This window comes from Amphiura filiformis, chromosome 14 (genome assembly GCF_039555335.1).
Source record: "Amphiura filiformis chromosome 14, Afil_fr2py, whole genome shotgun sequence".
NCBI classification, from domain to species: Eukaryota; Metazoa; Echinodermata; class Ophiuroidea; order Amphilepidida; family Amphiuridae; genus Amphiura; species Amphiura filiformis.
In genome coordinates this window covers 37,163,437-37,178,849 of record NC_092641.1, presented here as the reverse complement: position 1 = coordinate 37,178,849, position 15,413 = coordinate 37,163,437, and the positions used below count along the sequence as shown (strand labels likewise).

Sequence of the window (15,413 nt, the reverse complement as noted above, 5' to 3'; positions counted from 1 at the left end):
TGTGCGACCATGCATGTATACAACACAAAAGATTATAAGTGATAATCGTGTTACATAATCAAAACGTTGATCTGGAAACCTCAAAGGGCGGCAATTATGATTGTACAATAGAATGTGTGCGAGCTTTCTCCTTCTCTACTACCTCCATGATCAGGTTGCATTTGGCTGTCAAACATGCTCATCTATAGGACATATTCATACAATGATGACCTTCCAATATGTTGAGTACAAAAACTCATCCTCCATAATTTGTTGTCAAATTTTGACTCCTGATTGTAAACCGGAGTTAATGAGCTGCGTCATTGTAGCCTACACGAGATCATCATGGTTCGTAAGGTTATATCACTCGGCAGGTTTCAACCAGAGGATGATTTAAGCACTTCCCAGCAAGTCTTGCGGTTAGCACAGCTGTGCGAGTGAACATGACACCACTGCCCGCCCACTGCATACACACGTGCATGGTTAAATTTGAATTTGGACAGATATATTTACAGTAAAAACACCTTCAAAAAGTTGGTCGATTTCACATTTTATGTTATCTACAGAAGGTGTGAATTATCCTTCATGCATACATCACTTTAGATCTGAAATCGACCTGAGACGAATAGGTATATTCGTCTCAGAAATCGACCAAGTAATAATGACACACGGGCAATTCTAAAACAACATCTTTTGCACAGAGTTCAATGGGATTTGAAAAGTAAAGTGGCAGTTGAAACTCTAGTGATAACACTTTTGGTGCATGATGGGGCTTCCTTAAATCATCCTCTGGGTTTCAACAGTGCCGCGCCGTAAGGGTGATTCGGCATTTGGCGGTAAGGCTGTTTCGGGGTAACAATCTTCATGTATAAAAATGAATTAGAATACGAAATACTCAACAACACAGTCAACTAGCCATAACAGCAACAACGAAATAATTTATGATCAAAATATACAATTTATATTTTTCCGTACAAATAATTTTTTTATTCAATCTTAAATAAATTAATAGTCTTGCCATATATATCTTTAAAAGTGAACAAGATCATGGCACGTTTCATTTCAAACCAATTAATATGAAACTAATTGTTATGGAAAAAGATCCAAGCATGTCCCATTTTTGATTTTTGTAGAAATATTTCTTAGAAGGCTGTCATCCATCCGGGTAGACTTCCTGAGTAGAGTTTGGTCATATCAGGTATGATGCGTTTCTTGCGCCCGGTGATCGTACGCGTAGGATCCGGAGGGGCGCCACCATCAAACCCGGCCACCTGCCACGAAAAAAGAAGTTGTACATTTGGTGCAAATAAAGATTTTATTTAGAACTTAAAGTATGAATCGTTCTTTATTTTGGATTGATTTATTTCAGAAAAGATACAAAATGAAATGACAGAATTATCCGGAAAAATTATCCAAGTTGTGTTATTACAGCTTATTACCACAACCAATTCGCCGTAGAAGTGAGTGAAACATACAATTGACATTATGGACTCAGCATCCCGGTTTTTATCCACGTTCTTTGTTGTTGAGCGTAACGACAAGTGCAGGGCAATACATTCAAATATAGTGTAAACCCATCGCTATGGTTATTAATCCTGTTACACCACACTACTTCTAATAGCGAATAAGTTAGCAGTATTACAATATTCCGACTCTGACCTGTAGTGTCGTCTGTGGTGCGGTAGGTACCCGTCGTCTTCGGGCTCTTATTCTATCTAGAGGTCTGCTTTTACCTACTTCGGCTGTTTTCGGAGTAAGAGAATTCTCAGCTATGATGTAGCTTTCATCTAAACGGAAAGATTCATTACATTGCTTTAGTCATACCAAATAATACAGTGTAGATCGGTTGGCACCTCGCATAGGCCTACTGACACCCCACACCACCCACCCCACACATCTAATACACCCCCCCACAAACACACCCCACCCACCCCACACACTTTCCTTATTGATTGATTGATATCTTGATTGATTGATTGATATCTTGATTAATTGATAGATATCTTGATTGATTGCTTGATATCTTGATTGATTGATTGACAAGATTTGCCAGTGGCAAAACGTAAACAAACGACAAGTAGCAACAAAACAAATAATCACAGTTCCTACCAGCTACTGGAGGCGCTAGTCTTCTTCTCCTTGGTACAAATTGAAATGGATGCGATGTGGTCATAAGTGTGGTTTGCTGCACAAAATATTAAGTAGAGTATTAGGCCTAACCGGGAGCATTAACATCGTTGTTTTTCAGTCAACGAAAATATTAATTGCGTGAATTTGAGCTTATTTCTTTAAAACTGCACATGCCACTCACGAGCAACACGTAACTCTAGCTCTTTTGGCATTTTATTTTGACGTCATTTAGGTATATTAAACTCTTTTGATTTCATAACTGATTGATTTGTCTAATAATATGTTTCTTCTTTTTCACTTTCTGTTTTATTACTTTCATTTTACCTTATCACATGCAGGCAAGAGCCGTTCTGGATCTAAGTCTGGCGAAGTCGGAACTGATGACAGAAATTTAGTAAAGTTAAAATTCCCAACATAATTGGAAATGGCGAAACTATTAAATTTTCCTGACAATCATTAATTATCATTATGACGAGCTTACAATACATTTCATTTTCATATTGTTTATAATTTCCCTTATTTTCATGGTATGCTATTTTCCCCTTTTCAACCAATGAACATAATCATGTCTGGACACCGCTGGAATAATATTAATAGGAAAATTATTCTTAATACTGCCCTCATATAACTAACGGGAAAGCCGTTGGTTTCGATGTGTTCACGTTCTGGTCTTCTTAAAAATATCTGTTTTGGGATTCACTAAATCAAGTTCCTATTCTTTTATTTGTTAAAAGGTACATGTACAAAAGAAATCATCATTTTCTCATGGTTAAAATGTCATAGGGCATTCAAAACACCATTGTGCCAAAAGTTCATGATACCAGCATTGTTTTGGTAGCGCTGCTCGATTATTCGCAATTTCCGCATTGAACATGGTGTAAGCCATACCAAAGCCTACAGCTCAGCGCCTCTATGGTGTGACGTCATTTGGGGCATGGAACCAAAAAACCTTGAATTCCTAAAATGTCAGAATTGTAATATTTTTTATCTTTTTTGTTTGAATGATAAGAAAAACATCCATAGAGCACAACTATCACCAATGGGTACATCAGCCTTCATTTCAAACTTTTTTCCATTAAAATGCACCAGATGTGGCTAGCGATTGGAAACACTTGTTGTTATTTCTTCAGTCAGATAGGGTTGGACCTGATTTAGTGGTGTGATCTGTTTTGTCTCCAATCAAGGCGGGTTTGTGACGTGTCGGTTGAAAGATAAACAAATGTTTCTAAAAATCACACATACTATTAAATTGCGATAATTTGAGTGTTCTTGGTTGAGAGTAGGGCCTAGGTCTACATTTACCTGGTTTTGCGATAATTTGAGTGTTCTTGGTTGAGAGTAGGTCTACATTTACCTGGTTTTGCGATAATTTGAGTGTTCTTGGTTGAGAGTAGGTCTACATTTACCTGGTTTTGTAGGAACGGCTCATATAATTATATGTTTTTTTTAATTAACACACTTTTATTTTTTAAGCCCTTTTGGGATTAAACATAAACGCGTACAAGATTCCCCTCTATTCTTTTCCAAAATGTAAGTCGGTGTATAGGCCTACGGTAAAGGTATTTTGATCAAATTGAAGTAACAGCTATATAAAAGGACGGTAAGCGATAATTTTCCATCAGAAAGGGACATCTAGCTCCAATCGTATACAGATAGCGCATGCAAGCCATAAGACTTTCACCGCGACTAAAATGATATTGTACCCCTATTAATTAGGGTTAGGGGCAGGCCCGTACGCAGATTGGCAAAAGTATAATTATAAAAAGTCCAAAAAAATTACAAAAAGGTTTTTTACGCTTTTTTGGTCAAAAAAGGTCAACATTTTGGGATGAAAGTCCACTTTTCACAAATCGCCCCCCCCAGGAAAAAAGTCCACTTTTTCAAAAACAAAACCCACCCCAAAAAAAAAATCCTGCGTAGGCGGGCCTGGTTAGGGGTTAGAGGTTAGGGTTGGGGTTAGGTTTAGAGGTCGTTTGTCTAAAATGCCACATTTACCCGAAAATGGCTATTGTACCTAACACGTTAAATTTACCAGTGTTTTCGCAAAACCTACCAATTCCTACTGCAGCATAGCGTTTACCAGTGTTACACCCAAACCGTGTAGCTCTTCTGAAATCAAACCCCGGTGATGGTGGCAGGAGGTAGTGCGCCCTCATTGATGAAACCATACTATTTGCGAAGAGAGTTTCGTCTGTTGATTGTGTTATGATAGTTTTACTTTGCAAACAGGCTAGAAGAAACAGGAGACGTTTCAAGTATGATGTTTCTTGTGGAAGATGATATTTTAAACAATTGTCAAAAACGGAAACATTATAATTAAAAAAAGCCCAATTTATTTGTAACATTATGACATACAAAAATCAATAGCAATATAGTCAAAATTGACGACGTAGAACAAGACAGCTGACATATTTCCTACCGGTAAGTACCTGCCTTGCTATTACAATTGTCTGTATTTTTTCTATTGGTTTCATATTTCACTTATTGAATTTTTCCTTCCAATTTAGAATACATGTTTATACCCTCTTCACTCTTTGAAGGTTTTTAATGGTCCCATGTTATACACAATACAGTATGTCAATGCATTTGGTATTTAAAATGATTGGTAAGGCCAAAAAAACCAAAAAAACATTTTCCTGTAGCACGTCAAAAAAGTCAAATGCGAAATGCGGTTTTTTATTTTTATTATTTTTTTTATAATCCATGTCTTCAAATAAAAAACAACACCCTTTTTGCTGCAAATTTTTTATTTAAATTTATAGTGGTTCTCTTCTTCACAAAAAAAAAAATCATATTTCTTCATATTCAAGAATTTTTATGATCTCCTTTCAACCTGTAGATTAAAAAAGTATTTAAAAAACTGTGTGATGTTTTCTCCAGTAGTTTTTCACTAAGCTCGTTTGTTATGTGATGTGTAATTGTTTATTCCAGTAGTGTTTTATATTATTTTTGCGATTTTTTTCCCGGTTTTTTTTTTCAAAAGTGAAAAAAAAAAATCTAAATGCGCAAAAAAAAGCCCTCAAAAACGAAATGCGCGCGCTACAGGAAACAAACTTTTTTTTTCTTTTTTTTTGGCCTAATACACCTGCGAATTATACAAAGAAAACCTATACCAAATTGTACACAATAAAGCCCCAAGACAGTTATGGCTGTATTAGGATCAATTAATGGATTTCCTTTTGCTCATAATTATTACATAGAGACGGACACACAGACACACAGACAGATAGAAGGACAGACAAACTAACCTCATTATTAAGTCTCCTAAGATGTGATAGGTGAAGCGGCTGTGGGTTGTTTTTCCGACTCTCGGAGGATGGTCTTAATCTTCTTCGGATAGCTATTGGTTTGGATTTGAAATCGGCGGAATAGTTGGTGCCTTCCGATTGCCACGCGGGGTTCACGTTGCCCATGACCCTGTTTACAGACAAACAAATAAGACAAACCTTAACGTAACGTATTGGTCAATGACCAATGGTCATAGTTAATAAAGAAACATGGCGTAGGCTAGATACACAGCTAATTTTACATTGAAGAAAGCATAGATTCAGCTTTCTTTTAAGTATTACAAAAATCATGCAATATTGTATTACAAAATATATGTGACCTTTTGTTTGTTTGTTTGTTTGTTTGTTTGTTTTGAGGCCTATAAGCATGATCTTGCCTCCCCGACCAAAATCCGTCTAGCTACGTCACTGACAATCAGTAGTTCAATCGACACAATTATTATATACTACTAACAATAATCCAACTGTTAACTGGTCGACGAAGAAGTGTACAGGCTATGTATAATACTGACATAATTTAGTACAGGGTGTCCCAGAATGATTTATACCGTGTTTGAACAAAACATCAAAAATATATAGTCAACAGTGTATCTAATTTTAATAAGTGCAATACAATGACACATATGTCTCCTACTTATTCTGTGACTTTCATGGATATAGCTTGATTCGTTTTGGCGTGACATTGCTATTACTGAAAATGGCCGAAAACTGCATGTGTGTAATTTACAGCGCAAAGGCTTCATAACACATGGATCCTTTATCACCATCGTCCAGCCGCACTGTACAATATATTGGAGAAATCCTACATTCATTTGTAGGAAATACACCAAATTTGGCACAGATGTAGATCTTCCGTTCCAACACTGAATAATTCTTGATATTGGATTAAGTGAAGCGTAACAAATCCTTTATTCCATACAAAGATTGCTTCGTAACATCATAAATAATCGATAGATAGAAGTAAGAACAGGACACAACAAATATACTGCATAACATTTTCCAAATAAATTTGTGCTGAACGGTTAGTAATTTGACAGGTTTTCGAATTCACCATTTTTACGCAATATCCTGTAACTTCTATTAGAAACGTCCAATTTCTAAAATCTAAAATTTCTAATAAAGCTAAATATATGTAAATTTTAGAATTTAAAACAATACTACCAATAGTAATGCCCTTCATACCTAAAAAATACAACTTTCCCTTTATAAATCATTCTGAGACACCCTGTATTTGATTAATATCGATCTTGTTGTATCTCGAGTATTGCTGCTATCTAATATCTTGGTATTGATGATGCCGCTGATATTGGTGTTGATGAAGTACCGCTATCTACTGCTGATATTGGTATTGATGAAGTAGTACCGCTATCTACTGCTGATATTGGTATTGACGAAGTAGTGCTACTATCTACTGCTGATATTGGTATTGATGAAGTAGTACCGCTATCTACTGCTGATATTGGTATTGATGACGAAGTGCTGTTATCTACTGCTGATATTGGTGTTGATGAAGTAGTGTTGCTATCTACTGCTGATATTGGTATTGATGAAGTAGTACCGCTATCTACTGCTGATATTGGTATTGACGAAGTAGTGCTAATATCTACTGCTGATATTGGTATTGATGAAGTAGTGCTGTTATCTACTGCTGATATTGGTGTTGATGAAGTACTGCTGCTATCTACTGCTGATATTGGTATTGATGAAGTAGTGTTGCTATCTACTGCTGATATTGGTATTGATGAAGTAGTGCTGCTAACTACTGCTGATATTGGTATTGATGAAGTAGTGCTGTTATCTACTTCATCAATACTGGTGTTGATGAAGTAGTGCTGCTATCTATTATTGATATTGTATTGATGAAGTAGTGCTGCTATCTACTGCTGATATTGGTATTGATGAAGTAGTGCTGTTATCTACTGCTGATATTGGTATTGATGAAGTAGTGCTGTTATCTACTGCTGATATTAGTATTGATGAAGTAGTGCTGCTATCTACTGCTGATATTGGTATTGATGAAGTAGTGTTGCTATTTACTGCTGATATTGGTGTTGATGAAGTAGTGCTGCTATCTATTATTGATATTGTATTGATGAAGTAGTGCTGCTATATACTGCTGATATTGGTATTGGTGAAGTAGTGCTGCTATCTACTGCTGATATTGGTATTGATGAAGTAGTGCTGCTATCTACTGCTGATATTGGTATTGATGAAGTAGTACTGCTATCTACTGCTGATATTGGTATTGACGAAGTAGTGCTAATATCTACTGCTGATATTGGTATTGATGAAGTAGTGCTGTTATCTACTGCTGATATTGGTGTTGATGAAGTACTGCTGCTATCTACTGCTGATATTGGTATTGATGAAGTAGTGTTGCTATCTACTGCTGATATTAGTATTGATGAAGTAGTGCTGCTATCTACTGCTGATATTGGTATTGATGAAGTAGTGTTGTTATCTACTTCATCAATACTGGTGTTGATGAAGTAGTGCTGCTATCTATTATTGATATTGTATTGATGAAGTAGTGCTGCTATCTACTGCTGATATTGGTATTGATGAAGTAGTGCTGTTATCTACTGCTGATATTGGTATTGATGAAGTAGTGCTGTTATCTACTGCTGATATTAGTATTGATGAAGTAGTGCTGCTATCTACTGCTGATATTGGTATTGATGAAGTAGTGTTGCTATTTACTGCTGATATTGGTGTTGATGAAGTAGTGCTGCTATCTATTATTGATATTGTATTGATGAAGTAGTGCTGCTATATACTGCTGATATTGGTATTGGTGAAGTAGTGCTGCTATCTACTGCTGATATTGGTATTGATGAAGTAGTGCTGATATCTACTGCTGATATTGGTATTGATGAAGTAGTGCTGCTATCTACTGCTAATATTGGTATTGATGAAGTAGTGCTGCTATTTACTGCTGATATTGGTGTTGATGAAGTAGTGCTGCTATCTATTATTGATATTGCATTGATAAAGTAGTGCTGCTATCTACTGCTGATATTGGTGTTGATGAAGGAGTGCTGCTATCTACTGCTGATATTGGTGTTGATGAAGTAGTGCTGCTATCTATTATTGATATTGTATTGATGAAGTAGTGCTGCTATCTACTGCTGATATTGGTATTGATGAAGTATTGCTGCTATCTACTGCTGATATTGGTATTGGTGAAGTAGTGCTGCTATCTACTGCTGATATTGGTGTTGATGAAGTAGTGCTGCTATCTATTATTGATATTGTATTGATGAAGTAGTGCTGCTATTTACTGCTGATATTGGTATTGATGAAGTAGTGCTGTTATCTACTGCTGATATTAGTATTGATGAAGTAGTGCTGCTATCTACTGCTGATATTGGTATTGATGAAGTAGTGTTGCTATTTACTGCTGATATTGGTGTTGATGAAGTAGTGCTGCTATCTATTATTGATATTGTATTGATGAAGTAGTGCTGCTATATACTGCTGATATTGGTATTGGTGAAGTAGTGCTGCTATCTACTGCTGATATTGGTATTGATGAAGTAGTGCTGCTATCTACTGCTGATATTGGTATTGATGAAGTAGTACCGCTATCTACTGCTGATATTGGTATTGACGAAGTAGTGCTAATATCTACTGCTGATATTGGTATTGATGAAGTAGTGCTGTTATCTACTGCTGATATTGGTGTTGATGAAGTACTGCTGCTATCTACTGCTGATATTGGTATTGATGAAGTAGTGTTGCTATCTACTGCTGATATTAGTATTGATGAAGTAGTGCTGCTATCTACTGCTGATATTGGTATTGATGAAGTAGTGATCTGATCTACTTCATTAATACTGGTGTTGATGAAGTAGTGCTGCTATCTATTATTGATATTGTATTGATGAAGTAGTGCTGCTATCTACTGCTGATATTGGTATTGATGAAGTAGTGCTGTTATCTACTGCTGATATTGGTATTGCTGAAGTAGTGCTGTTATCTACTGCTGATATTAGTATTGATGAAGTAGTGCTGCTATTCTACTGCTGATATTGGTATTGATGAAGTAGTGTTGCTATTTACTGCTGATATTGGTGTTGATGAAGTAGTGCTGCTATCTATTGTTGATATTGTATTGATGAAGTAGTGCAAAACTATATACCGCTGATATTGGTATTGGTGAAGTAGTGCTGCTATCTTACTGCTGATATTGGTATTGATGAAGTAGTGCTGATATCTACTGCTGATATTGGTATTGATGAAGTAGTGCTGTTATCTACTGCTGATATTGGTATTGATGAAGTAGTGCTTATACTGCTGATATTGGTATTGATGAAGTAGTTTGCTGAGCAGTATTCATCAAAAATGATATTGGTATTGATGAAGTAGTGCTGCTATCTACTGCTGATATTGGTATTGATGAAGGAGTGCTGCTATCTACTGCTGATATTGGTATTGATGATAGAGTGCTGTTATCTACTGCTGATATTGGTGTTGATGAAGGAGTGCTGCTATCTACTGCTGATATTGGTGTTGATGAAGTAGTGCTGCTATCTATTATTGATATTGTATTGATGAAGTAGTGCTGCTATTTACTGCTGATATTGGTATTGATGAAGTATTGCTGCTATCTACTGCTGATATTGGTATTGGTGAAGTAGTGCTGCTATCTACTGCTGATATTGGTATTGATGAAGTAGTGCTGCTATCTACTGCTAATATTGGTATTGATGAAGTAGTGCTGCTATTTACTGCTGATATTGGTGTTGATGAAGTAGTGCTGCTATCTATTATTGATATTGCATTGATAAAGTAGTGCTGCTATCTACTGCTGATATTGGTGTTGATGAAGGAGTGCTGCTATCTCACTGCTGATATTGGTGTTGATGAAGTAGTGCTGCTATCTATTATTGATATTGTATTGATGAAGTAGTGCTATTGGTATTGGTATTGAAAGTATTGCTGCTATCTACTGCTGATATTGGTATTGGTGAAGTAGTGCTGCTATCTACTGCTGATATTGGTATTGATGAAGTAGTGCTGATATCTACTGCTAATATTGGTATTGATGAAGTAGTGCTGCTATTTACTGCTGATATTGGTGTTGATGAAGTAGTGCTGCTATCTATTATTGATATTGTGTTGATGAAGTAGTGCTGCTATCTACTGCTGATATTGGTATTGATGAAGTAGTGCTGCTATCTACTGCTGATATTGGTATTGATGAAGTAGTGCTGTTATCTACTGCTGATATTGGTGTTGATGAAGGAGTGCTGTTATCTACTGCTGATATTGGTGTTGATGAAGTAGTGATGCTATCTATTATTGATATTGTATTGATAAAGTAGTGCCGTTATCTACTGCTGATATTGATTGGTATTGATGAAGTAGTGCTGCTCTCTACTGCTGATATTGGTATTGATGAAGTAGTGCTATCTACTGCTGATATTGGTATTGACGAAGTAGTGCTGCTATCTACTGCTGATATTGGTATTGATGAAGTAGTGCTGCTATCTATTGCCGATATTGGTATTGATGAAGCAGTGCTGCTATCTATTGCCGATATTGGTATTGATGAAGCAGTGCTGCTATCTGTTGCCGATATTGGTATTGATGAAGCAGTGCTGCTATCTATTGCCGATATTGGTATTGATGAAGCAGTGCTTCTATCTATTGCCGATATTGGTATTGATGAAGCAGTGCTGCTATAAATACAACAAATTACAATCTCTGAATCACAGTGATAATTTAATTATGGTTACTAATCCGGTAGTCTTCTTTTTGTTGTTGATTACAAAGTTCTGTTGCACTCAATGTTCCGGACGACTCTCTGAAATAATGTCCAGTTCCTACTTTGTAATTTCACGGCAACATACATTTTTCGGCTACGACACATAATAGTTGTTATAAGGTTTTCAACCAATGTGTAGCCTACTACCAGCCATGATGATTTTATTGTTTCATACAGGGTGTCCAAAAACAGAACAGAACAGAACCCTCGTTGCGCCCACTTTTTCTCCTATTTCAGAAAAGTTGATCAAAAATATTTTGGTATGTAAAGAAACTTTAATAAACCGAAACAAATATTTCAATCGGCTCACAACTTTTGAAGAAATTTGTCCACGGAGGAGTATAGGCTACTTCAATTGAAAATCATTCCACAATGATAACTAAATTATATAAAATAACAACTTTATTTTGGAAATGGGCTTATGGGCTATGGATTTTGTTAAGTGTCATTTTTGTGGGCAAAATCGATGTGGGATGGGACTTCATTTGCTATACCAGCAATTGCTGATTTTTTCTTTCTTCGTTATTTTTTTTCTCGTTATTTATGCCTTTTTGTTTTATTATGTTTCTTACTTTGTTGTTTCTTGCTTATAAAAATCTTTTTATTTACAACATAAGTCATTTCTCTTTCTGGGATAAACGGTAGCCATATAAAGGGCTGTTTACATTTCTTAAAAAGGCATATCTTATCATATCAATTAAAATAATTGTTTTGGTTTATTAAAGTTAACGATTAAAGCTTTCTTCCAAAATATTTTCAAAAATAGGAGAATAAGAGGCCGCAATGAGGGTTCTGTTGTTCTTTTTTTTGGGGGGGGGCCTATATCAGTGAAAACATTGTTGTTTCCTGTCAACAATGACACCTCATTTGTGACGATAACTTATTCCACGGCTGAGTAACTTTCTTTGAAAGACAGAGAGGTCTCAACGAAAATGTGTGAAACTGACCATTGTCTGCGCTCATCTCACTGATTTGAATGAATGAAAAGTTGTTTGCAGTATATCATTTTGAATGAAAAGTCAATCTCTCTTGCTGGCCACTTCTTCATAGTCATTTGCAAGAAAGTTCTAATCAACCATGGTTCGATTATCAGATCTGGACAAGGTTCGAGCTATTGGTCAGCTTGAGGCTGGCATAACTCGCAGTATGATCTCCAAGCTAAACGCCAAGTTTCGACAGACCGGAGATGTCAAAGACAGACCCAGAAGTGGCTGCCCAAGAAAAACAACGGCTGCAGAAGACCTGTACATCAGGCTGGCAGCACTTCGAAACCGTAGACTAAGTGCCAAAATTTTGCAAGCAAGGCACGCAAGGCTTTATGGCAATAGAGTATCTGACTAGACTATTCGCAATAGGCTTCATGAATCTGATCTCCAAGCTCGCAAGCCTGCCAGGAAGCCTAACCAATGAGTCCACTTCGTCGTCTTGTCCGTCTTCGCTGATGTCGTCAACACCGCGGTTTGAACTTACACATGGGCACAATGCCATGTTTAGTGATGAAGCAAGATTTTGTTTGAGGAAGCTGGATGGCCGAGTGAGAGGTGGAGAAGACGTGGCGAACGTTTTGAAGATTGCTGCTTTGACAAAGTAACAGCTTATGGTGGTGGAAGCGTGATGATATGGGTGGGAATATCGATGACAGGAAAGACCAGACTGATAGTAGTCAACGGAAATCTCATTGCAATCAACTATCGAGATGACATCCTTCAGCCAGTCGTAATCCCATTTCTGCAAAACCTTGGCCCAAACGCTGTTCTACAAGATGATAACGCTCGACCACACAGGGCAAGAGTTGTAAATGACTTCCTGCAAGAAGAAGGAAATCAACGAATGGAGTGCCCAGCCAATAGCCCGGACTTAAATCCTATAGAACATCTCTGGGATACTTTTCGTCGGGCTGTGCGCACTAGAGTGACAGATCCCCGGGGACAGATCAAACCACCTTGGCTGGTTTAAGACAGATCTAGCTTGAAGAGTGGAATGCCATCCCCCAGGAGCCAGGTTGATAAGAAGCATGAGAAGAATATGCAATGTTGTTGTGAACGCATGTGGGTTTCTGATTTTAGGTAAGTGGCGATTGTTTTAATGAAACAGTGTGATATTCCTTACACATGTTTACTGTTGCAAATGGCGCAGACAATGGCCGATTTGGCACATTTTGTTTTAGACCTCCTTGTCTATCAAAGACAGTTACTCAACCATGGAATAAGTTATGGTCACAAATTTGGTGTCATTTTTGACAGGAAAGAACAATGTTCGTATTGATATGAAACAAAATGGAAATAGATTTCAAGTATTTCTGATAAACCGTTATGGACGAAATTTCCAAACTTTTTTGAGGAGTTTTTTACAACTATAGTTGTGGAGCAAGCAGTGTAGCCGCTACACTGGTTTTGTCTTGATAATATCTTCAGGTAGGTTTATTAGTGATGAACAATTAGCGAAGTATTCAAAATAAAATTGCTCTGACATTATTAGCAATAAAGATTGTCATATTTTTCTTCAAAATACGAATAATTTTCTGTCATTCGTCTTTAGGCCTACTAATATCAGATTAAACTATGTTTCGTTCTCTTTTGTATCATAGCACATCAGAAACATGCACATAATTATACAGCTTTTATACCAAAACACTTTCAAACCTTTGTTCCATGCAAGATTTGGTCACGAAACAATAGCATTCTTCATCTACAATTATTATTATAAACTTTATGAAAACGCTTCAAATATTTTGTATGAAAAACTCTTCAAAATACATTTAATTATGTTGATAAAATCTTATTGCAGAATATTTTTGCCAAACATTTTTACTCAATATTTGTCTGCTGGGTGTATCAGCACTCAGCAGTGTAATAGCTTCTTCACAACAAGTATTACAACGTGTGTTCTCTTTCTGCATTCTAATTGGTATCAGTCGGGGAAATAAAGTTACATCATGTCAAATAATGTATCAAAACAACGCAGAACAAACAAAATTTATTGGCTACTAATCTATTATATAGGTTTAGTATAATTAAGATATCACTTTTGTAGATCGGTACTATTGTCAACAGTAGATAGCTGCTTCAACGTCAACGACACCAAAATTACTATCATCAGCAGATAGCAACTTCGCGAACACAAAATATAGCAATAGTAATTACAGGACATGTACTCGTACATGTCCTGTACATGTATAACAACTTCTCCAGCAATACAACATCAACTACTTTTATCGGTAGTATTATTAGCAGTATAATAAATTCATCATTCGCTGTGATAAATACTGCAATTCGGCAAGTCATACCAATTTTTCCTTTATTTTAATAGTACGACGTCGATACCAGTCTCTACACTTTTACAACGACGGTATTGTATGTCACATTAATTGACATGTTTTTAAAAACACATTTTGCAGGTAGAGCAATTTATCGGCTGACGACGAAGTTCGTCGAAAGCGCTCTCGGTAAGAGAGTCTAATAAAGTCTAATAAAGTCTATTAAAGTCTAATAAATCATTCTCATTTTTTACCACTTCAACGTCTGCAATTTTATATAATTTTGCATTGTTTAACAGAATACAACAAACTGAAATGAAAAATGCAGTATAATACCACAAACCTTCAATGTTTGGGGAAACTGCAGTCTGAGATAACGGGACTAATTTGATAACGCCTGGTGACAGCAAAAATACACATATAAAAACATACCTTCCACGGGTGTTTAAAGCAGCCTCCGGACTGGCCATGATGTTAATTAGACCTTTAGAAGGGTCCGCGTTTTACCTGTAACAATTTCTATTACTTGTTTCTATTGCTGCAGTGTATTTTAACAAGTTGAACTCTGACTGATCTGCCGGGACTGATCTACCAATCTGATTTTCTTGCGGTTATCATCATAGGTTGCCATGTGCTTTGTTGCGCACTGATAAGGCTACGCGTACTGAGCGTAACGCGAGTTTTGATAGCGGAATGAACGCGTTTAAAATGCATTTTAACGCAATACGCACACGACGCTATTTAAGCGCACACCTTCAACCGCGTACAATACTTTTTTTAAATAAATGGGAACTAAATAGGCCCAAATAGGCCCATGGAGAAGAAACTGAAAAGAAAGAAAGAAGCATTAAAGGAAAATGCAAGAACGGACAGGTTTATATGTAAAGTAAGATTTACCTTTTAATGAGTCTATACCTGTTCAGTAATTCCTCCTGTTTTAGTGAATGCTCCAATTTACTCATCTGGCGGGAGTCTGGTATAAATACCTGAT

The 15,413-nt window shown here is 36.5% G+C and overlaps 1 protein-coding gene across 1 annotated transcript; it reads right to left on the bottom strand.

Moving 5' to 3' along the window:
- Positions 1 to 1,035: 1,035 nt before the first annotated feature.
- LOC140169013 (uncharacterized) lies at positions 1,036 to 5,476 on the bottom strand. Its single transcript, XM_072192304.1, has 6 exons — positions 5,358 to 5,476; positions 4,163 to 4,339; positions 2,434 to 2,486; positions 2,089 to 2,164; positions 1,639 to 1,766; positions 1,036 to 1,250 (listed from the first exon to the last, which is right to left on the bottom strand). Exons 2-6 carry the CDS (start codon positions 4,275 to 4,277, stop codon positions 1,122 to 1,124), a joined length of 501 nt encoding a protein of 166 aa, XP_072048405.1. The 5' UTR covers positions 4,278 to 4,339; positions 5,358 to 5,476; the 3' UTR covers positions 1,036 to 1,121.
- Between the last annotated feature and the right edge of the window lie 9,937 nt (positions 5,477 to 15,413).